Below are 24,353 nucleotides of genomic sequence, written 5' to 3' on the forward strand. Positions count from 1 at the left end.
GTGAACCGATCAAATAATGTCTTATATGTCATAATGTTAAGCTGGTTGTTGAACTTCTATCTAAATATGTGAAAGGCAATAAATATTTCCCTCAGATTCTCCCGTGGAAATTACAGGCTCATTTAATTAATTAATTAAATAAGTATAATATTGTTGCCATTAAATGCTATCCATTATTTACTGGTTCATTTATTCCTTTTTCTTTTTTTTTTCATAAGGAATCTGTGCTTACTGCTTAGCTAGCCACGTGGGCCTACATGCAAAGATTTTAATCTGCCAAACCTTAAACTAAGACCACGCTTTCACATGATCCATCCTTGCCTTCCATGTTTTAGTGAAATATAATTTTCTTTTTATATTTTATAAGGACTTCTTCAAAAGACGAGTCAATCATACATTCATACCCATTTTTAATTATTTTGTTTCAAATTTAAAAAATAACAAGTTTTGTACCATTTTTTTTTTTGGCCACTAAGTTTTGTACCATATTTAATCAAACAAAATTTTGCATTACTTGTTTTGAAAATTTAGGGTGTAACATTTGAATATTCTTTCACATTTCACATTATTATTTTATTTTACGCATTCTACTGTAGAAAAAACCTCAAAAAATAATATGTGCGTTAAAGATGAAGATCTATCTCTATCTCAATCTACATAATATAAATCGGTCATTTCAATTTTAAAGCATGTTTAATATTCTAATACACCTAAGTAAACATGTTCTTTGACAAAAAAACCTACCCCATCAACTTTCTATTAAATTACTTGATGGAATTGTTAAATACATTTTTTTTTTCAAGCACAACGTGCATAGTATAATGATCTCATTCAACAACCAAATCAAAAACTTTAAAGTCTAGTACATTACAATGTCTAAATGTCAAAAAGTCAGCACCTAAGTATTTAAGAATGGAAATATAAATAGAACTCACACAACAAAGACCCTTCCTTCAGAGAAAGGCAAGGCTCAGTAGAAGATTAGCTGTCTCTGTGCTCCTTCCTGAAAATGGAAGCAATGGAGCAGAGGAGGCAGGAGGAGACAGAGGAACCCAGCATGGCTTTGCGAGCAAGGCTGCCCCGCCAACACAGCAACACACCCACCACCACTTCTGATGTTGTCTTGTCCTCAGAGAGTTTCAGTGAAGCTGAGGCTCTCGAGGAAGAGACAGAAGGCAATGGGAATCCAAGAAATGGTATTCTCTCTGACAAAAATGGAGGTATAATCTCTTATTAACATGAACTTTGTAATGGGAGCTGTTTGTTTGCTTGTTTTTTTTTCTCAGCCTTTTTGACTAAGTTGGGTTGCTGTTAGCTTAGTTCACTAGCTTATGTATCAAAAGCTACCTTCAATGATGTATGATAATGAAAATTCTGGTTGGGTTTTCAGTTTTTATTCTATTTATTTTCCCTTTTTAAACTGTTTTGTTGGCTAGGATGAATCAAACGGGTTTCACTTTATTGAATAATCTTATACACTTATATGAGGGGATTCAGTAGAGTGTAAATATCAACTGTTTCACTTTAATCTAACAGTTGGTGAACATGGAATAGGAAAATTCATGCTAAGGGTATGTATGTGTGTATGATTGTGCTTGTCCAAGCTCAAGGGTTTTCTGATGAGATGTTGTATGCGCTGTGTGGTTTCAGGTACTGAAAACCCATATGGTATCTCTCAATTCAATGGTGGAAATGCTGATTTTTTTACTTCAAAGGAATATCCTGTAGTTGAAATACTGGAAGTGAACAGAGAAGAGACTCTAAGCTTTCAAAAGAGTGATGTAACCAACCATCAAGATGAGGATATCATGAAGGATGAAGTGTTGCCTGGTTTTGATTCTTCACCCTCCAAGCAGTCACTTGAGCAAAATGGGCATTATACTTCTCTCGGCAATGGGACGACTGAACCAGGGAGAGTTAAATTAAGAGACACAAGTGAACAAGATGTGTCTGAATTATATCTTGAAAGGGTATATGAGAAGCCGGCCGCGCATGATTTCTACTGTCCTAATTGCAATGCTTGCATCACAAAGGTTATTATCCGCGAGAGGGAGTGGGAAAATAGACCTGCTGCTGCACCAATTCCTGAGCCAGAGGATCCAGTTATATGCACGTCATGCTTTAGTTTCCTCATTCCAACTGGTACTTTTCCATGCTGACTCTCGTAAAAACTTATCTGTTTATTGAATTCTACACTATAACAGAACACCTATTTGTAAAATTCACTATGAAAAACAAATTTGATGGAATTTTGCATCTAATATGAAGATTAGATGAAGAAAGAAGAATATTACCTTTGATGGATGTGAAGGTATATGAATGTAATCTGCATCTAATATATGTACATCATGGTAGATAGACTAATTGCCATAAACTTTTTTGAACCTGAATCTATCCTCTTGTCATGTTTTCATTTACCAATTAGGCATGTTGTGGGGTGGCATTTGCTGTTTTTTTTCTTCCAAATCTTGGCTGATAGTTTAACCATTCTTTCAATGTAACAGGCGGTTGGTTCTTTCCTAAATCTATAGTTGAGGAAAATCGTCCTGAGCAAGGTAATCTTTTGCTACTATTCTTTAAAAAATATGGATAAGCTATTCTCTGTAATATTGTTTGGTCTAGTTATATCACAAGCTCATGTCTCTACGGTTGTTCAGTATTTTATTAAATGTCGTACCAGTAATTTGAATCTTTAAAGAAAGTTCGTTCAGCTAGCAGACTGAAATTCTCTAGATATTTATTAAAAGTAAATATATTATGCTTTTCTCTCTATACTGTTATAAAGCTTATGGTAGATATGAAATCTGGCCTTTTAGTTCATTGGTGTTTGCTATCTAGCTAATAGCTATTAAGGCATTAAATCAGTGGCATTCAAGTTTTCTCCTTATCAATGTGTTTGTAGGCTAACCTCTTGATCAGTTGATGCAGGAACCAATACTGAAAACAGTGTTGCAGTGTCAATTCCGTCACATGACTTGAACGGAACAATACAAGATCAAAATAATCAAGTTGCATCAGAAAGTAAAGGCCCATTGCCTAATGAGTCTGTTGGAGCTGGTGTAACTGCAATATATGATCAAAAACCTCCAATGCCTTCTCAGTCAGTCGAAGTTAGTGAAGCTGCATCAATAGCTGAAGCTCAAGTGCCTGGTGAACCTGTTGAAACTAGTGTTGGTATCATCACAACAGCTAAACCCTCAGGAAATAATTTTGATAGCAGTGCTGGATTTCATGTGCCAATTCCATTACATGACTCGAATGAAGCATCACATAATCAAAAACCTCCAGTGCCTGGTCTGCCAGTTGGAGTCAGTGTAACTGTGACCACTGAATCCTCATCATCTACAATAGATGTTGTGACTATTTCACGAGATCCCCCTCAACTTGGGGAAAGTAAATTAGATGGTGCTGTGGGAGAAAATAATGCAGGTACGGGAAAGACATTAGTGTCATATATATGAACGATAAACTAGAAGTCACTTTAGAATGCGGAATTAAGCATCAAGCACTACATCTATGCAACATATACTAATTCAATTTTACATGAGTTTGACTCAATGCTTTAACCATTCATTCTGACCTGTTTATACAACCAGACCATATGTTTGAGACCAGAAAATTCTAAGGGTACAAATCATAATTTTATATTAGTCAAGCTATGTCTTGTACCAAACTAGTTTTTGATGCCTTCTGTTACATAAATCATCATTGCATTATTGCTCAAATGCACATAAATATGGTTTACGATGTTAACATGATGGATCACATACATATGAATTTATCAATGCTGTAGCCACTACCATCGTGAAATGAAATACCTAAGCAGATCTCCAAAGAAGAAAACAAGAGCCTAATGAGGCAAAGAAGAAAACAAGCTCATTCTAACAAAAGTTTGTCAATCCTGTCAATTTGTCAATGATATTACGTAGCTTCATCTTATGCAATTATGTTCTCATAGTTGATTTCACTCTCTATATATACAGTATAATCTAGGACGATATGATACTTTGTGCTGATGCAGGGCCAGCTGAGAGCACAACAGTCATTATTACAGAACCAACAATAACATCTGATCCAGTCATTAACAACAGTCATGCTAAAACACTTGAAATCCTCAAAAGCATTGTATACGGAGGTTTAAATGAAGCAATTGCGAGCTTAGGCATTGTGACATCTGCAGCTAGTGCTGGTACAGCCACATGTAAGTGGTTTCTATCTTAGTTCTTAGACTGCTTGAGATACTATTTATGTATGAGGTAATTGACAGTTTAGGTCTTAGTAGATTGTTCACTTGCCTTGATTTCCAATTGAATCATTCTTGACTTGCTCATTGGTTACATAAATTACATCATCCAATCTATCTGATCATGATGAGTTTTTCCCAATCTTCTCTAATATTTTGTTCTTTCATTTTGGACTACAGATTAGTAATGTTTAAGTTTGTTGAATATGTGTTGCTTTATTAACTGTAATCTATTTGCAGTGAACATTCTAGCTTTGGCATTGGCAAACTTGCTGGGCGGACTTTTCATCATCGGTCATAATGTGAGTGACTTTACATGTCAAAAAACTTGGAACTTTCATAGCAGCTCTTACTAATGCATTCACTCTGCAGACCATCATTTATTATTATTATTGTTTAGTGATACCAGGATATTTTTTTTACCTTCAACTAATATGAAATATTACAGCTTTGGGAACTGAAAAATGATCAATCAAGTGTGCCCGCCAACCAAACAGACGAACAAGTAGATACGTACCAGAAAGTACTGGGGAAAAGAGAAAATTTCTTTATTAATGCTTCAGTTGCTATATTATCATTCCTTGTTTTCGGGTTAGTGCCTCCTTTGGTTTATGGCTTCTCATTCCGCCAGAGCAACGACACAGACCTAAAGATTGCAGCAGTTGCAGGAGCTTCTCTTTTATGCATCATAGTTCTTGCCATTGGGAAGGCTCACATCCAGAGGCCACAGAAGTACATCAAAACTGTGCTGTACTATGTTTCCTTTGGGATTGGGGTTGCCGGTGTTTCTTACTTCGCAGGCGAACTGATTGACAAACTCATAAAAAAGCTTGGCTGGTTCAACTCAAATGTGGCTGGCACTCTGCCTCTTCCTGAGATGGGTATAGTGAAGCCTGCTGCATGGGAGTCCTATTGATATGACAAGATCGATCTTAACAAATTTTTGTAGTTTTTTCTGGTGCTATGTCCTAGTGCGGCAACAATTATCATATAGCAATTATTTTTCGCTAGGAAGAATTAAGAGGTTGATTTCCTTTGCTCAGCTGTAGTGCAGCAATATGTGAATGATGGTCATTGTAGTTTTTGAGGAATAATGCCATAGTGCAACACAGTTTATGAACTGTAATAATTACATTGAGTCACAAGTCACGACCTTGCGAGTTGACCGTATATTTCTAAACAGAATAACATGGATGAAAGATTCACAACAATTTGTAACATTATTTTGGAATGTCTTCAAAAAAAAAAAAAAAGTGAATGCAATAGACCACATATATTTTGAAGGGGAAGAAGCCTTTCTGTTAACATATATTATAAAAAAACTTAAGATCCACACATGCAATAGACCTCGAAAAGAAGAAATGGAAACTGGTACATACACATGCATACCTTCTCCAATCTGCTCAAATTTGGCAGTTGATCAAAAACGAATAGCTAGCAGTAGAACTGTGTTTTCTTTCTTTCTTTATCTACTACTTGTTTGTCTCATACTTGGAGTCTCTGCCTTTCAGTCATGTAAATAATTACAATTAATTAAAAGGGAAAAAAGAGAAGTATTTTTAGCACCAAAAAGACACAAAACAGAGGTACTTTGGAATACCTTTTTTTTTTTTTCTTTCTTGTCTCTTCTTCTTCTCTCTCCTTCTATGCCAGTCGAACCAAAGACCCATGGATTCTAGCTGAAGCACAAAGCCAACAGGTTACTGAGGGACCGGCGGTAGGGTTGCTCAAGTTTTTATATTTGGATGAATCTTAGGCTCTTAGCCCAAACTCCAAAGGGCTCTCTAGTTCATGTTATATTAATTGGTTGGGCATTTTCCTTTTAGAGTACATATTGGTTGGGTATTAAACTAGGCATTTAATTCTTCTTAAAAAAAAAAAATACATATTGGTTGGGTATTAAACTAGGCCTTTATTAAGAATCAATAAATTGATAAACAGAGTTTATTATTCTTTATTCTATGGGTTATTAATTGCAAGTTGTATCTTGTATGTTCATAAAAAACAAAAAAATTGTAAGTTATATATATCTAAACAAGACAACACATGAGTTTTTGACATCTCTCATTTTAAAGATTTGAAATGTTGTTTATAAAAAGACTTTTTTCTCGTCAATATATATGATGGATTTAGATGCTCTCCTAAACACTTTAATCTTCCAACCTTGCTAACTTTTTAATTATTGAGTGACACGTGTCTTTTATAATATCTTATGATTCACACTTATTTAGAACTATAATTACGATTATAAGTTTAGAAAGCTAGTATTTACCATATATAAGAGAATTATTGCATTTAAATGTTGTTTTCGGATCTTGACAATTAAAGCAAGGGAGACTTAAAATTCAGTTCATTTTATGAGTCTTTCTTAAACTAAAACCGGTATTGATTTAGGGTTTTTAATAAAGTCATTTTATTTTTCTTGTTTGACGACTTTATATCATGCAACCTCTACAAAACTCATTCTATATCCTGGAAGAGATAAATACCCTTCAAATTGGGAAATGATTTTATTATGAATTAAAAAAAAATTTCTTAAAATTAAAAAGACTTTATTATTAATTAAATTATTTTTTTATAAATTAAAGGACTTTATTATGAATTAAAATAATTTTCTTATAAATTTTAAAACACTCCCGATCTTCATTTAAAAACTATTTTTCCAAAAAATCCAAGCCTAATTATCTCTTAAAGAAATATTGTGACCCAAGCCTAATTATCTCTTAAAGGAATATTGTCTCACTCATTAATGAGCTTTCAAAATTGTTCAAAAGATGCATTACAACACAATACAAGCTAACACTCCTGCAATCATTCTACTTGCCATCGGAGTCATTCACCCTCAAAATAATTTTATAGATGATATGTAACCAGTAACTACATAACTCACTAGGAGCAAAATTACAACTTTGCTGAATTTTCTTATTCACCTGATATCTGTCTCTGCACAGTCACAACAAATTTGTTACACTATACCATAGTGGAAAACTAAATAGGTATTGATTCAAACACCGCAAAACACTATATTTTCACTGCTAATCACCTTCAGGTATCACACTCGTTAAGAATCACTTTTTTTAGAAATTCCATTTCGGGGAGGAATGAACAGCAATCTGCCGGGGTCTGATAGGCTGCTCTGAGTTGTTTCGCTTCTTCATGATTGACGAGACAGTTGGACTGTAGTAGTCATTGCTCCTTTGAGAAGTTGCCCCTTGTGAATGCATCTTCCTTCCATGGATAAAGCTCCTTTGCTTTTCTAGCAACTCCCGGCGAGCCACTGGGTTCCTTTGGACGGTTCCCCATCTATTGTAATTCACACAACTCTGGCTCCTTCCCACTTGCTGAAACTTTCCCCCTGTGGGACTAGGATAATTTCGACTCTCAGCAGTTTCGGCAGAGTACATAGTCTCTCCCTCACTGCTATACCCATTGTGCATATCTGAAGCTTCCACTGGGAATGAACTAGACTCAACCTCACTTTGCGCCCCATTTACAGAACCTGTTGAGGCAATCTCAGCATCTGCACCAGGACTGCTCGGTCCTCGATCCTTGACTTGGTTTTCTTCTCTTATTGGGCTCTGCGGGGGAGGCACCTGGACAAAATTCTCATCAGGATTCGGGGGTAACTTTTTGGTTGGCTGTGGTAGAACTGATAGTTTTGCAACCCTTGGAGGAAAATTAATGTCCAAAAGCTGGATTTGGGAACCCTCTTTTTTCCGAATAGGAATAGCTGTTAACTTTGGTGATTCATATATTTCTGGAGTAGGAATGCCCTGTACATGGGCAGCATGAGGACCAGTTGTTAGTATCTCTTCTTCAACGGTGTTTCCTGCAGCAGAGCAGCTTGGTCCAAGGTGGTCCCTAGTTTTCGAGACTGTATTTGATGAAGAAGGTGTTCCATCATTATCAGCTTCAGTGGACTTAAAAACCCGACGCAGTGTAAAGGAAGTACAAGAGTGCTCACTTTTCTGGCCAGTAGACATTAATCGAATGAGTGGTAACTTTGGTTTGTTAAGATCATCAAGGCTACCTTCCCAATGCTGATTTAACCAATCACAAATGATTGGAATGGGGATACCAAATTGCATTGGAAGATCCTTCTTCCATGATGATGAGGATGATGAAGAAGTAGATGAGGATTTGGTGTTTGGAGATGTTGCAAGTTTCATTGGATCACATATCATAAATGCAAGATTGCCTTGCACATCAAATCCAGCTGAACCAGGGTTCCATGTTACTCCATCAGTTGACAACTTTATAAGATTGTCAGTAGCTATCACTACCTTACCTTCCCCAACTGTTAATTCTTTATTCTCTGTGTAGCCTAGAAGGTAGACTACACTGCCCAGATCCAGGTTTGGTTTAGAACAGGTCTTCAAGTAGTGGGGGTGGCCCTGGGCATTTGAATCTCCATCCACAGCATCCAAACCTACTATTGTGAGATCTAAAATGGAGCTGGTGATGAAAAATCTGCAATTCAATGAAAGAATGAGAAAAACTATTTGACATGATTAATAATGCAAAGGCTACCATAAACCATGATGCTTTTTGAGACAAATGCCATCAAATCTTCCTTTCCCCATTAGTTTACAAGTATAGAACTGCACTTTTTTCAGATTCAACATAATTTGTATTCAATAATTATCAATTATTGTGGAAAAGCCTGAATCATCATGATGCTTACCTTTTTCATACATAAATATAAGCGCATGATAATCATACAAAGAAGCCTTGGGAACCCAACTTGAAAGTAGAACAACAAAATTTGTCACGAATTAGGAACAGACTCGCCACATTGGTGAGGTACCTAAAAGGACTAGTCACTCAAACTTCCTATAATCGCTTACATATCCCAAATCTATTCAATACACAACCAATGTGGCACTCAGCATATGCTCACCCAGAGATCATCATCACATTGGTTTGATACTCCAAACAGACTATTCATGAATGACTCACTCTATAATCACTTATCTAACCGCATGGACCTAGTATATAAACCAATGTGGCAATTTACATATGCTCGCGCAATAGGGTGTCACAAAAATCCTAACTGAGACCTAGGAATTGAATTCTCTTCTCAATTAAGGACAGCTCCATTGACATTCAAGAGGTTTACTAAAGGACAATCTAAGATAGTTTGAGAAAACAATTTCAAAAACTAATTTATTACTTTGTTAGAGCATAGAACCATTATTCTCCTTACCAAACTAACCTTTTGTGGTCTTTTCACTGAGTACTAAACTACCTAGCAGTTTCTTCCATTTCTTAGTCACTGGAATATCCTATTGCCTCCAAATTCTTGCCTATTTTAGCTCTGCCATTCCATTCCATCATTACCATTAAAGACTTCTACATTTAACTGTTAATTTGAATAGTTACTGACAGACCATTTTTTTCCCTAATAAGTAGTTTACTGTAACATGTATGAATATGATCCAATGAGACCCAACACCTGCACAATCACAACAAGTTGCATACAAATCAATCAAATTACTTAGCAGCATCGATGGACTCATAATTCCCAATAATCGTTTTCACATTAGAACTTTTGACCAATTCAAATTTCACCTATACAAACACAGAGGATACAACCAACCATTTAATAAACACTAATCACTTCTCCATTGGTCGCTAAGAAAATTAGATACATATATCAGAATCAAACTATTCAATATTTTCAATTTCTATGATCTGGGACCCACTAAAATTAAGCAAATATTCCAAAAACAAACCCCCACAAAACACAAAACCCAGTATTCAGTTTCATTCAATCTCCACCCATAACCGTGAAAAATCCAAAATTTATGAAAAAGTTAATAAATTCAGCAAAGCTAACATTCAATACCTATGGGGAACGAGGCTTGCAGCGACACCGTTTTGCAGCCGGATCTCGGAGCTCTCGGCAGCTGCCACAGACGGAAGGTTGACGTGGGTGGTCAACAGGAGGCTACGGTGGATCAAGAATCCGGTACCGGAGATCCCATTGGCGGCGCCGGATATTCTGGCCATGGCTGGAGCCTTGCCGGAGAAAATGGCAGCCTTCATTTTCTCAGACTTGCTGACTCCTTTGCAGAAACACCATGATTCTCTCAGACCACCCATTTAAGAAGTGGGTCGAGAATAGGGGATTCAATGAAATGGGTTTTGCTTATTTGGTTATGGAAATGTGGATCTACAGCTAGTTCAGCATTGGTTTCGCTAGGCTGATGCTTTTATACATGGGTTTGCATTCTTTTTCACTATGATTGTGAGGAAAGGAAGAAAAGAGAGACAGAGAGAGAGAGAGAGAGAGAGAGAGACGAGAGGGTCGTGAAAGGAGTAAAGGGAGTTTTGTTAATGTGAGCTGGAATTGTCTGACTGAGAAAGGGAGTTGGGACTGTGAAGCCTTGCGAGAGTGACTGAGCAAAACAAACAAGGACTGAAGGAGTAAAATGGAGTGGACCAATTTGGGGATAACTCTGGGCTTACTTGTTCTATTGACTATTGTGGAAATGGAATATTCATGTGAAGTTCATTAATTTTCATGTCAAAATGGTCTTTTCTCTTTCTTATTTTATTTATTTAATAATTATAGACCACCAATAAAAATTCAATGTAAATAACTTAGTTTTTATTGTTAATGTTGATGTCTTAACTACTCAATAATTTCTTAAATCATACAGTATTTGATGAAGTATTAATTTCAATAAGATCTTCAATGCATTATTATTAAGAGACTTTATTACTAAGAATAACTCCTTTGATGATTGTGTTATACGCTGCTACAGGTGAAGGGTAGTTGTGGGACGCCACACAAAAGGAAAAAGAAAGATCAATTAAAGCTAGGTTATGTTACATCTTTGTCTAGCTGCTTTGTCCTTTTGACTCATATCTAATCAAGTAGATTAGTTGGGTATAAAAATGACTAAATGAGTTCATAAATATGGAGTGGAAAACAGAGCAGGTAGGGTCATTTAATCATGGCCTTATCTCTGTGTGACTGCCCAATTTCACACTACTTGCTCAGCACTTTAGAGTGATAGTACATTCTTTGGGATTGATGGTTGATATGGGAAAAGTCTTGGGGGTTGAGGAAAAGAAAAGGAACAAAGAAAACTCAACTTTATTCTTCTTTTGATGTGATGGAAACACCAAGACAACTATAACCCGAGTAATTTTTATGACTTGAAATGGATGGCAAAAGAACAAAGATAACAAGCTTTGACCATTCTTCTTTTGATCAGTAGGCACCCAATATCAAGCATATATACATGAAGCCGGATCCTAGTACTATCCACCAGAAAATTTTTCCCTGCATCCAGTCGCACATCCGCAATGGATATCGGTACCATATGATGCATTGACCTCTTGATGAAGTCAGCACATCGTGTGGTTCTTACCCCTAGTCATGCATCCACAATGGATGCAGGAAGACCTCTTAATGTGTTAAATGGATGCTGGAGAAACATGCCATTCTGTCACTGGCCTCTTTGGCACATAACTGTCAATCATGAATCAGAAGATGTAGAGCCTCCAGAAATACATTTTGCTGACATTGTGAGAGAGAGTCCCACTTGACAAGGATCTGTATACTTGTGGAAAATGTATTTCTGGAGGCTCTACATATTCTGATTCATGATGACCTTTATGTGCCAAAGAAGCTTTGACCTTTATTCCCGATTTTCCGTCAGGTAGAAGCAATAACCTATTCTAAAGTCTGTCACCACATCACTGCCACAATGTGCGGAGTTCAACAGCTTCTGTATTAAATTGGGTCTTTTCTTTGTATCCAAAGACAAAAGAGAACTTTGTTTGCAATATCAATCACAACCACCCACGTCAATCCCTTTCTGCTTCAAAAATTCTTTGGCCTCAGCTATGTCCTACATGATATAACAGACAAAGGGAAAAGAGATTATACAAAAGGTCTTCTTTTCAAAAAAAAAAAAAAAAAAAATTGAAAGACGACAGATATACATGCAAAAGGTGAGCGATGTGCGCAACAAATAGCAGGGGGGGGGGAGACCAGGAGAGAAAGAGTGTGTGTGTGTGTGTGTGTGTGAGAGAGAGAGAGAGAGAGAGAGAGAGAGAGAGAGAGAGAGAGAAACAAAAGTATGATTTAGCAATGTGAAGTGAACATAAAATAAATTGAAATGTATACTACCTGTTGCAACAGTACCGCTTCTTGAAAGACAACATATATACATGAGGGGGGGGGGGAGAGACCAGGAGAGAAAGAGTGTGTGTGTGTGTGTGTGTGAGAGAGAGAGAGAGAGAGAGAGAGAGAGAGAAACAAAAGTATGATTTAGCAATGTAAATTGTAAAGTGAACATAAAATAAATTGAAATGTATACTACCTGTTGCAACAGTATCGCTTCTTGAGGACAAGTTGGAAATTGCATCAAACCAACTCCAACCATTAATAGCCCATAGCATCCTAGAGATACAATGAAATATATTGGCAGCTGGGAAGAGAATAAAAACAGGGCATAGTAAGCATTTTATAACATGGAAAAATATAACCTGGGACATAATATAAACCAACGGAAAGGAAAATAACTCACCAACCAAGTATGACTGCGTGAAATAATAGATATCTGTAAGAGGCCAATCCACAAGGCAGAGATGGCCACCACCAATGTCATAATTTTCGCAATATGCTTCATTGGTTTATATTAAAGAGTTCCTACTCCTCTGTAAGTTTCAAATAACACTGGCGAAAAAAAAAAAAAAAAAAAAAGCCGCATGACAGAACACTATTAAATATTGTTCTCAATAATTTATTTGATAAAATATGATGTTTTTCAAATACATGCATTAAAGCAACAAAAAAGTTGTGACCGAGCACACAAGGCAATGCATTTCTACAGGTGGATTTCTTATGTAATGTATCCACTGTGAAGCACGTAACCTATATATGCAAACAACATCACAATGGGAAGAAAACTAAGCTATGAACATTACACATCACTAATCATTTCAACAGCAATTGTAGCAAGTTTGACTAAACTTATAAATAAACTTAACATGACCTGTTTATATTTAGTTTTTTCTGAACTACAGGCTGCCTCTTATGGGAAACAAAATGTTATATAACAGCAATGAGGCAAAAAATAAATAATAACATATAAAGCACTGTTAAAAAAATAAGGAGTGCAGATTATACTACATCTGATTAGACCTTAGAGCCAACTAATTCATTCAATAATGCTTGTCCCGGTATTTTCTACCCAAGATTGCTCAAAAAAACTAAAAGCCCTTACTGCCCACTTTCACATTTTTTTTATCCTTTTTCGGTCCAATATCCCTCCCCTTCCCCTTAACTCCTCCCACCCTTGGGGGTTCGACTACCTACTCTATAAGTAGTTGAACCCATGACCTACTCATTAACAAAGGGGGAGAGGTACCATTGTACTACATGATGTAAGACAGAAGCATAGGGCTGCTGTCCAGCTATAGTAATAGGGCAAAAACCACAGTGGAAAGGAAAATCCAGCAATAACAGTAGAAAAGAGAGAGAATAAAGCTATAGAATCAAAGTTGGAACGTAGATAGATGAGTTCTAGGGTTTAGGAACCCAAAAGAAGCTCTCACATCAGAAATCTCTGAATAATATTATGCCAAAAACTGTCTATTACAACCTAAGCCTTAAGCTTATATAGGGAAAACATAAACCTAAGATAACTACGAAAAACATAAACCTAAACTAACTAGGAAAACATAAAGTAAAATTACCTTAAAAGACCTAATGAAATAAGGAAACTAGACTCTAAATCCAACTAGGAAATAAAAATTAAAAAGCTATTAAAAAATAATAATAAGTCTTGGAACCCTAGGAGATGCTCCTGCATCACTACAGGAGCCAGTGGTCCCTTCTCCAGGACGAGATGAGAGAAAACAGATGAATTTAGTTCTCTGCATGTGCAATGTAAAAATGTAAACTTTGTGCAATAGTTGACCAATAGCTGCCATCAGAGGGGATAGATAACGGTATCTATTTCATTTGTTCCAGTGCATGTAACAGTAATCTGGAACTCAAAGCCCTTGCGCAATTTCCCAACATCATATGGCAGACTGAAAGTTTCAAATAATCAGCTTGTTTAATCTATGAAACATATGAGATCCCGAACCAAAAACTACTCAAATCCAGAATTAGATGTTTACAAATTCCAATAAGCGATCCCTTCAATTCCCAAACAAACAAATACAATGAACAATCATCATTTTGCAGTACAAACTGGAATCGCACATTTCATATAGGGGAACAAGGATTCAAACAAAAGCTAAAAACTTTGTCAAAGACAGCCAACAATTTAACATCAAACTTCACTCAACTTGAAACAAAGCACGAATCTTTAGCAAAGATTTGAAGTCTTTGGACATGGGTAGAGAGAGTTACCGTGAATTTCGCAGCGGAGAAGAAGAGCGAAGCGAAGGGAACGAAGAAGGTGTTTGTTTAGGGCAGGCGGGTTGAAGAAAATTCAGAGGTATATATGGGGGTAAGTTGGGAATATAAAAAATGAAGAAAACGATTTGCTTTATTTTCACTTTGACCACATATACTTATTAAAACTCTACATTGTGCCACTAAAAACCCCAAACAACACCAATTGTAGAGGTGGGCGCGGTGCGGTTCGACTCACTTTTCCCCCGGAACCGTGCGCCGCGCCGAACATTAATACACGGTGCGGTTCGGTGCTTAAAACTGTGAAAGAAATAAAAAAACCAAACCAAACCAGACCATTCAAGGTGCGGTGCGGTTCTCCACCACGGTTCTGGGCCTAATGGCTATTATTCACTCGTCTTGCTTCTGATGTTGGGGGTCCATCCCTCCTAAACCCTAATGCAGTAAATATGAGAAGGCAATGAACAAATCTAAATGATGCACAAATGCACAATATACAAACAAATCTAAATGATGCACAAATGCACAATATATAAACAAATCTGAATGATGCACAATATATAAACAAATCTGAGAGATGCACAAGTACAACATATAAACAAATCTGAAAGATGCACAACATATAAACAAATCAATTCAATTCCTTAAAACAAATCAATTCAGTTCCTAAGTCACTTTCTTTTAGCAAATTAGTGTAATCTACAGTGCTAATTGATTAAATTCACTATCTTGTAACAAATCAATTCAGTTCCTAAGTCACTTTCTTTTAGCAATTACACAAAAATCCCTAATTGATTGAATTTCAAAACTTGCAACAATTACACGAAAATCCCCAAATTTGATTCTTTGAATTCGAAACCCTAGTTTCACTGTTTTAGAGTGAGAGACAGAGATGAGAGACGAGACTTCATAGTGAGAGAGATGACATACATACCTGTTCAGATTAGAAGCTGCGAGCCTGCGAGCCTGTGACCCTGCAACCTTTGAGTCTTCGACAGAGATGAGAGGCGAGAGGCGAGAGGCGAGAGAGTGAGAGAGATGACTGGGAGCTGGAATTACACAAAAATCCCCAAATTAGAATTCGAAACCCTAGTGACAGATGAGAGACAGAGATGAGAGGGTGAAGTATGAGAGACGAGAGAATGAGAGATGAGACATTGAGACTTAGAGTGAGAGTGAGAGACAATGAGACATACCTGTTCAGTTGTGATTTGCGAAGCCTGCGACGGTGCGACCTTCTAGTCTTCGACAGAGATGAGAGGCGAGAGGTGAGAGGCGAGAGGCGAGAGAGTGAAAGAGATGACTGAGAGCTGCAATAATTGCAGTGCAATTACCCAAAAATCCCCAAATTAGAATTCGAAACCCTAGTGACAGATGAGAGACAGAGATGAGAGGGTAAAGTCTGAGAGACGAAAGAAAGAGAGATGAGACATTGAGACTTGAGAGTGAGAGACAATGAGACATACCTGTTCAGTTGCGATTTGCGAAGCCTGCGACGGTGTGACCTTCTAGTCTTCGACAGAGATGGCGAGAGAGTGAGAGAGAGAGAGAGAGAGAGAGAGCTGAGTGAGTCGAGTGAGTCGGTGACTGAGAGCTCAGAGTCAGACTGAGAGAGATGAGTGAGACTGTGAGACTGAAAGAGAGAGGGCGGCGCGAGATTGGGGTTTGGTGGTTTGGTTTATGTTTTAGCCTTTAGGTTTGTGTTTTACTGTTGTAGAATTAAGTTTTTTATTTTTGGAGTTTAAAACTTTAGACCGGGGTTTCGTTGGGGTTTAGATAGGAGTTTCGTCTTTTTATTACATTTATATATGTTTTAATGATTTATAAAAATTATAAAATATATATTTTGGGGTTTGGCAAAATTGAGGTTTTGTCTTCTTATTACATTTACAAATATTTTAATGTTTTATAAAAATTATAAAACATATATTTTAGGATTTGGTAAGATTGGGGTTTGGTCTTTTTATTATATTTATATATATTTTATTATTTTAATATTTTATTATTTATAATTTATATAAAACATATTTTTTGGATTTTGGCCATATTGGAGTTTCGTTTGGAATTTGGTTTTTTTATTACATTTACATATGTTTTAAATTTTTTAATGTTTTATAATTTATATAAAACATGTTTTTTGGGGTTTGGTCATATTGGGGTTTCGTTTGAGGTTTGGTATTTTTATTACATTTACATATGTTTTAAATTGTTTAATGTTTTATAATTTATATAAAATATATGTTTTGGGGTTTGAGCAATTGAGTTTGTTTTGGGGTTTGGGACTTTGGGGTTTGGTTGGGCAAACTAGTTTATGTAACTAGACTATATAGAGTATATAGAATATATAAAATTTTAAACTTTATGGTTTATGGTTTAGAGAATGAGAGATGAGTTGCAACCAAGGAATAAAATTTCGGGTTTCGAGGAAATTTCGATGGAAATTTCGATGGAAATTTCGACGCCTTATACCATAAATTTTAAATCTTATACCTTATTACCTTATATGACATATACCCTATACACTTATACAGTATATAACTATATATTATACCATAAAACTATAAACAATTAAAAATTTTAGTATATAGAGTATAAATTATAAATAATATACTAGTTATTTTTATATAGAATATAAAAAATATACTAATTTTATTATATAGGATAATGGGTATAACTAAAATTATATACTAAAACATTATTAATTTATTATTGTATTATATATCTAGAAAATAGGTCATAGGGTTATATAAAATATATTTTAGGGTATAAACCCTAAAATATAGCTACGTTAAAATTAATTTTAATATTTTTTTAGAATTTAGGATTTAGGGTCTAAAATGTATAAAAATGTGTAAAAAAAGTATATAAAAATGACATAAATATATATAAAAATATATATAAAATGGTGTATATATAGGGCCCTTCCAATAAAGAATCCCTCATTTAGTGTTAAATGAGGGATCACCTTGTGGGGCCCACACGAGTCGTTTTGTGTTAATCCGAACCGTCAATTTTTTACATCTCCATTGATATATCATCCCTGCAAGAAATCAGCTAAATCAGAAATCGTTTACCCGTTCGATTAAGCGGTCAAAGTTTAGGTGTTTATAGAGGAATTATTGTTCGTCCATTTGTTTTAAACTTTGACCGCTTAAACAAATGGGTAAACGATTTCCGATTTGGCTGATTTTTTGCAAAGATGATCTATCAATGGAGATGTAAAAAATGGACGGTTCAGATTAACACAAAACGACCCGTGTGGGCCACACAGGATGATCCCTTATTTAACACTAAATAAGGGATCTCTTATTGGAAGGGCCCTCGGTGTATATATATGTATAAAAATATAAAAAATATATTTTTTATAAATATGCAGTGCAGTTCAATTCGGTGCAGTTAAATAAGGTGTAGAATCAAAATCGAAACCGGAGAGAACCGATGCGGTTCGGTTTTTTTGACGGTATTGATTTTTTTTTTTTTAACGCGATTTTTTGACCGTGCACTGTTAAAATGCCCACCCTGTGGTCCAATTGGGCATTTTCCAATTTTTTCTTCGATCCTCTGCGAAATTTGTGTGACAATGGCGACGAGCAGCAGCGATGTGGAGGCCGGGTTCGCGAAGCTTCAGGGAGAGGACTTCGAGTACTACATGCAGACCTACTCAATAATCCTCGGCCGGAACTCCAAGAAATCGACGGTGGACGTCGACCTCTCGAGCCTCGGCGGCGGGATGAACATCTCGCGCCACCACGCGCGCATCTTCTACGACTTCGCACGGCGCCGTTTCGCGCTGGAGGTGCTCGGCAAGAACGGGTGCCTCGTCGAGGGCGTGCTCCATTTACCCGGGAACCCGCCCGTGAAGCTCGACTCGCAGGACCTGCTCCAGATTGGGGACAAGGAATTCTACTTCTTGTTGCCCGTGAGGAGCATTCTGGGTGGGCCTCTTGGGCCCAGGCATTACGGGTCCGCGGCGGTGGCGGTTTCGGGAGGCCCGGTGGTGCCGGCCCATTACGGGTACCATTCGGGTGGGGCGGCGGGCGGGTCGGTGGGGAAGAAGGGTAGGGGGAGGGAGTTTTATGAGGAGGAGTATGAGGATGAGGATGATGTTGGTGGTGGTAGTGGTAGTGGGAAGAAGATGAGGAGGGAAGGGTATGATGGTTTTGGGTATGGTGGCGGGTCGGGTTCTGGATCGGGCACCAAGGCTTTGGGTTAGTGCTTCTGTCTAGCTTTCTCTTCTCTAGAGTTTGATAAATTGATGGGCTTGATGTTAATTTGGCAATTGAATTGTGAAAAGAGTTGTTTTTGTTGAATCATATGATAGGACTCATTTTGATTGATTGGATTGATCAACCATTGCTGGCATTGTCAAGTGTTTCCCATTGCTTGTTAGGTTCAGTCTTGAGTTTAGCCACTTTACATTCATGCCCATTTCTGCTTGAATTTTTGTTCAATTGGTAGCCTTCTTGTAGAAAGGGGTTATGAGATGAATTGTTCTACTGTTTTTGCATTCGAACCTTTGTAGCAGTACTCGTTTTAGTTGTTGATGGCTCTTCTCTGATTTTGTTTATGTTGTCAACATGAGCTATTTTATGTTTTGTATGTAATCAGTTTATACTTGTGTTAGATAATCAAACAACTTACACCTCCAATGGTTAAGAACTAGTTTTTCATTTCTTCAGTGGAACTAGGCCAAACCAATAGATTGAAAGCCATCGTTAGCTCAAAGCTTCACCTGTAGAATCTTTGCCTGTCTTGTTAATATTAATGTTAATGGTGTCCTTCCAAGTAGACTGGGCTGCGCTATGTGTCCATGAATACATGACACTGATTCTTCACTAGGAATTCATGAGCTGGTGTTCTTTCATTGTGGTTGGACCTCTAACTTAAGATGCTATGGTAAATTGATAGGGTTCATCCCATCAATGTTGAACATTGGTGACACTGAAGTTGTATCTTCCCCAATTTTCACACACCCGCATTGAGAATTCTTTCCTTTTTCTTCTTAAGAATTTTAATCAGAATAGGACATGCGTATTTATTTTAAACTATTAAGTTGTAACTATTGTTGTGTTCGTTAATTTTATCTTCAACTTCTGCAGAGAAAAAGGGAGATGGAAGATCAAGGGTTGATCGAGACACTGACAATCAGCAACTTCTTCATTTGGAGGAAAAGGATGTGGTGTCATCTGTTGCTATTGTGCTCTCTGATCTTTGTGGTCCTGGAGAATGGATGCCTATGGAGAAACTTCATGCTGAGGTTAGTCTTGACATATTCTCTTGGACAAAATATTTGTTAATGATAAGTTGATAACCTTCAACGCTCCTCTTTCATCTATTTTCCAACTGCACCCTTCCTTCAATATCCATTCCAGGGTAGGTCAGAAAAGCAACTGTACTTTTTTCTTTTGTTTGGTGATGATCATTTGTAGATTGCATCAGCTATTTCCACTACTTAGTCTCATCTGTGAAGACTGTGATGGATGCTACAGTTTTTTGTAGTCATCTGCGATGTGCAGCATCATTAGTTATTGTTCTCCAAGTACAAATCATAATTTTGTCTCCTAATGGTGTTTGACTGGCACTTTTTTGGGGTTTTTGCTTTTCATGTATATAATCCGTGAAGTGAATTCTGGTTTTTTTTTTTTACTATATCTATGATGTTTGAACCCTGGATTTCTGTCTTACTCCCATATCACTCTTGTTCAGTTGTTGGAGCAGTATAGTAGCGTTTGGCATCACACTCGAGTGAGGAGGTATCTCACTTCTGAGGACTGGCCTGGTCCTGAGTCAAAAGGGAAACCATGGTACGGCTTGCTTATGTTGCTAAGAAAATACCCAGAACACTTTGTCATCAACACTAGGTCCAAGGGCCGGGTAACACTGGAATTCGTTTCTCTCGTCTCTCTGCTTTCATAAAATTACAAGACATCATTGTGACCTTCCTTGATGCTGATCATTTACAATGTGGTTCTCCGGAAAGTGGGTTGCAGATTGCCGGGATTTGTACAATTGTTGTGAGTTGTTGTCAAGCAGCAATATGAGCTATGGGATCCCTGGTTGGGTACATGTAAAACGATTAGCAATGATATGGACTATTTTGCAATGACATTTTCTGTACATGATAGTACTATTTATCCCCTGGACCAAATTGGTTTTTTCTTTCTATTAATGACTCATGTATGCAACATCAGCCCTTAGCCGTATATCATTTTGTTGTTTTTTTTATTATTTGAAATTATCATCACTCTCAATTTGTTTGAATCCAGTCCTATTTCCATGGATCCTTTCTGGGTAGATTGTTAAGTATATGATTGTCAATTTTAAATGATGTTACAATTAATAATATGGTTATCCAGGTTTTTTCTTGGTCTGATAAAACACAAGAAATGGGGATTGAGTGATAGTAATATAGGACGTATAAAATAAAATGAACCATCCACTTCAAAGAAAATTTTGATAACCAATGGAAGCCTGATAGAAGAAGGGAAGCAAATTGGTCAAAGTAAAATCTTAAGGAAGTATCTGCCAAAATTTTCCTTGTTTCTATAAAGAGTTGCAAAAACATTGTTGTGGTATCGGAGTAAGTTTTTATTTTATTTATTATTATTATTATTATTATTTTTATCATAGTAGGTTGAAGTTGAGCGAAGAGACATCCATAGTAGAGAAAGCAAGATTTTGCAAAGAAATGAGGAAATTTAATTAATGTTTGATTGTGAATGTGAATCCAAAAGTCAATAATCTCCTTGCATATTTTTATCTTCTTTTAGCTATTCGCAAAGACCTTACCTAGTAAATAGGAGTAAAAGGTACAAATTCATCTCCAAAATGGGAGATAAACAGTGACACAAACACAAGGCAACCAAAACTGACAAACGTTTCAAGCATTCCCTAGAAACATTATTATTGACATACATAAAAATGTAAGATACGTGTAACAGAACTTTAGGACTCTTCTTTGCTTAGTTTACCAAGTGTCCCCTGTGCATACATCTGTTTTTCACGAGCCTGTTTTGCAGCAAGGGCTTCTTCATCAAGTACTTTGATCGGAGACCAATCAGGCAATTTCAGCCAACCAGCATTCTTCTGTGAATCGCCATTACTCCCAACCATAGATTCTTTGTAGCTCTTTAAGACAGGTCGTAGTTTAATTGTAGCATAATCCACTGTTGCCCCAACAGCAGAAAAGATGATTGAGTAGCGGACAGCACCAATTCGACCACCTACACACCAATGAACAAAACAATTTAACTACAGGAGGGAGGAGGAAGGATTTCAAACTACTATGAACATTAGAGGATACAATTAACACATATAACCCTTTTCCTACTAGCAAATACCAGTTTTAGAGACACAGTTTGTGTCAAGAAGTTTGTGGTTTAAGGACTCTGGGACTTAGTTGAGTTGAACAGAGCTCACATATCATAACCGAATAAATTTTTTCTTTTGGTTTTAAAGGAGGCCTAATCTAAGACCTAAGAGAGGAAGGGCAAGAGTCGAACTTTGTGGTGGGTGTGGAATAAGTGCTCTATCACTAGAGTTAGCCCCCACCCAGAACTTAAGAGCTTAAAGCCTTTAACCTGTCTCTTAGTTAGTGATGTCCTGCTCAAAGATAGCAGTGGATGAATTCTTTCTACACCTAGAACTAAGTCCCAGCTAAGCTATATTTGAGCGTCATTGGAATCAGGTAATTTTCCAGTTCCTCTAAGCAAGACTGTATAACTCAGAGTTCAGCAACTGGGCACACATTTCTTAATAGAAACCAAAAAATTATATTCATGATTCTTTTACAGGCCAAAGAACTCATTCCCAATAGCCAAAACATATTACTACTGCCCTCCCATATTAGGTTGGGTTAGATCATATAGACACTCCAACCCACTGCAAATGAATAACACAAGTCCAAGCTACAATGCAATTTCAGTTACTACCTATATGGCTATATCACATTGGTCCCAGTCCCATAAAAGAATACACAACCTGATTACAGAAAAGTAAACCCAATTTCTCAGTCTAGTTTCCAAACACAGAGAGAGAGAGAGAGAGAGAGAGAGAGAGAGAGAGAGAGAGAGAGAGAGAGAGAGAGAGAGAGAGAGAGACAGAGAGACAGAGAGACAGAGAGACAGAGAGAGACAGACAGACAGACAGACAAGGAACTAACCCTGAATGCGCCCAAGAATAGCACCTGTACCAAACCCCGCAATTGCAGAGTTCAGCAGATCATCATGTTCCGTTTTTCGAGTTACTCTAACATACTCACGAGCCCCTGTTAAAATTAGACAAACCCATTATCACACAACAACTCATTCCCATATAATAAGCTCTCTTTGGCATTTTCACACACACCAGTCAATCAAACCAAATGGGTATTGAAATTTGAAATGAAAACAGCGAAATTACCGCAATAACAAGCTGTGACAATGGCGAAGTTCGCAGCATAAGTGGCACAAATGGTTGGGAGACCTACAACTTTGCGATGCTTGGAGAGCAACCCAGCTCCTCCGCCAGCAACCCCTGCGAGGAGAGTGGAGAAGACGATGCGCTCCTTCCACCAAGACGAAGATGGAGCCTCTGCTTCTACGGCTTTTGGATCGTCCGAAGCCATAAACAACGAAACCTATCAAAATTACTTTTGCTCGTTTTCTTGCTTCGCCTGAGTTCTCACTTCTTCAGTCTTCAACCCAAAATATTCGGAGTCGTTTTTGTTGATGGAAGCGGTGTGGCGGTGCAGACTACAAACCATGAGGTCGAATCCGGTTGCGCCACTGTTGGATCGATTTGTGGGTCGGGTATTCGGAATACCAACCATAAGTCTAACTTGACTTTCGGTGTCAAACAGGCCGGCCCATTAAAATTTGACCCGTTTGTACTTTGTACATTGACGGCATGGCCCACACCGAAGCCCATCTCATCCTCAAGATGTGCCCTAAATGGGCGAGTTACATGTTACGAGTAAAACTTTCATTTCATTTAACCAGTTTATACATTAATTACGGACCTGATCCTCTGCCGAGCAAAATATACCAGACTGGTACCAGACTTTTAATCCAAGCCTTTCAGTTTTTTTCTATAGTTGAGATGTTGCCACATCACCAAACTAATTTTCCCCAAATTAATATTAAAAACTTAAAGAAAAACACCAGTACACTGCCCAGACCCACCCCACCGCCACCTCCCTCCCCTCATTTCCTCCCGACCACCCTCCCCACCTCCTCTCCCATTCCACGTCACCATCGGACCACCCTCCTTGTCTGCGCTCTCGACCACCCTCCACAGTCCCTACCTCCCATTTTTCCATCTTCCCTTCTCTCTCTCAACTCACTCGGCATAATGACGGTGGTGTAAGCAAAGCCCCCAAGTCTGAAACCCATTTCTTCCCATACTCTCCCTCTTGAATCATATCCAGAATTTGCTGCTCAAAGTTTTGAATTTTTGTGGGCATGGTGTGATGGTGAACTTCAACAAGAAAGAAGCCCTAGCCACCGCTGCACCATCATCTCTGCGTCGGACTTCGGGACTTCGATATGGAAGGAAGAGAGAGAGAAGGAAAGAGAGTGCAGAGGGAGAGAAAAGAAGAGAGAGAAAAAAAAGGGTAGGAGGTAGGGACTAGGGAGGGTGGTCGGGAGAGCCGGAGGAGTGGGTGGTGCGGTGGGCTGATGGTGGTTTTTTTTTTTTTAAAAAAATCTTTTCAATATTATTTTGGCCTATTATTTTATGAAAAAA

General features: G+C 37.5%; 5 protein-coding genes across 11 annotated transcripts; 2 read left to right on the forward strand and 3 right to left on the reverse strand.

The window, feature by feature from the left end:
- The first annotated feature begins 941 nt into the window (after positions 1-941).
- Positions 942-5,363, forward strand: LOC147276101 (membrane protein of ER body-like protein). 2 transcript variants are annotated; one of them, XM_086253846.1, is made up of 7 exons: positions 942-1,220; positions 1,651-2,142; positions 2,505-2,555; positions 2,920-3,429; positions 4,022-4,201; positions 4,484-4,545; positions 4,692-5,363. In XM_086253846.1, exons 1-7 carry the CDS (start codon positions 1,010-1,012, stop codon positions 5,157-5,159), a joined length of 1,974 nt encoding a protein of 657 aa, XP_086109972.1. In that variant the 5' UTR covers positions 942-1,009; the 3' UTR covers positions 5,160-5,363. The 2 variants fall into 2 exon arrangements, with proteins under 2 accessions (XP_086109972.1, XP_086109973.1); XM_086253847.1 differs by having other exon boundaries at positions 2,929-3,429.
- A 1,715-nt stretch (positions 5,364-7,078) lies between these two features.
- LOC147276102 (uncharacterized) lies at positions 7,079-11,190 on the reverse strand. The gene is made up of 2 exons (XM_086254359.1): positions 10,092-11,190; positions 7,079-8,713 (listed from the first exon to the last, which is right to left on the reverse strand). The coding sequence occupies exons 1-2, from the start codon at positions 10,346-10,348 to the stop codon at positions 7,321-7,323; spliced, it is 1,650 nt and encodes a 549-aa protein (XP_086110485.1). The 5' UTR covers positions 10,349-11,190; the 3' UTR covers positions 7,079-7,320.
- A 243-nt stretch (positions 11,191-11,433) lies between these two features.
- DPMS3 (dolichol-phosphate mannosyltransferase-like protein) lies at positions 11,434-16,316 on the reverse strand. Of its 6 annotated transcripts, XM_086254364.1 has the most exons (7): positions 16,097-16,316; positions 15,827-15,940; positions 15,565-15,679; positions 14,625-15,065; positions 12,790-12,938; positions 12,583-12,690; positions 11,434-12,108 (listed from the first exon to the last, which is right to left on the reverse strand). In XM_086254364.1, exons 5-7 carry the CDS (start codon positions 12,889-12,891, stop codon positions 12,046-12,048), a joined length of 273 nt encoding a protein of 90 aa, XP_086110490.1. In that variant the 5' UTR covers positions 12,892-12,938; positions 14,625-15,065; positions 15,565-15,679; positions 15,827-15,940; positions 16,097-16,316; the 3' UTR covers positions 11,434-12,045. The 6 variants fall into 6 exon arrangements, with proteins under 6 accessions (XP_086110490.1, XP_086110486.1, XP_086110488.1 ...); XM_086254360.1 differs by lacking the exon at positions 14,625-15,065 and having other exon boundaries at positions 16,097-16,315; XM_086254362.1 differs by lacking the exon at positions 14,625-15,065 and having other exon boundaries at positions 15,565-15,719; positions 16,097-16,315.
- A 1,794-nt stretch (positions 16,317-18,110) lies between these two features.
- FHA2 (SMAD/FHA domain-containing protein) lies at positions 18,111-20,865 on the forward strand. Its single transcript, XM_086254627.1, has 3 exons — positions 18,111-18,838; positions 19,730-19,887; positions 20,337-20,865. Exons 1-3 carry the CDS (start codon positions 18,211-18,213, stop codon positions 20,544-20,546), a joined length of 996 nt encoding a protein of 331 aa, XP_086110753.1. The 5' UTR covers positions 18,111-18,210; the 3' UTR covers positions 20,547-20,865.
- Positions 20,866-21,319: 454 nt separating this feature from the next.
- Positions 21,320-23,649, reverse strand: LOC147276105 (Mitochondrial import inner membrane translocase subunit Tim17/Tim22/Tim23 family protein). Its single transcript, XM_086255027.1, has 3 exons — positions 23,031-23,649; positions 22,792-22,896; positions 21,320-21,853 (listed from the first exon to the last, which is right to left on the reverse strand). Exons 1-3 carry the CDS (start codon positions 23,233-23,235, stop codon positions 21,576-21,578), a joined length of 588 nt encoding a protein of 195 aa, XP_086111153.1. The 5' UTR covers positions 23,236-23,649; the 3' UTR covers positions 21,320-21,575.
- Between the last annotated feature and the right edge of the window lie 704 nt (positions 23,650-24,353).

The sequence above is a fragment of the Dryas octopetala genome, chromosome 8 (assembly GCF_963921425.1).
Source record: "Dryas octopetala chromosome 8, drDryOcto1.1, whole genome shotgun sequence".
NCBI classification, from domain to species: domain Eukaryota; kingdom Viridiplantae; phylum Streptophyta; class Magnoliopsida; order Rosales; family Rosaceae; genus Dryas; species Dryas octopetala.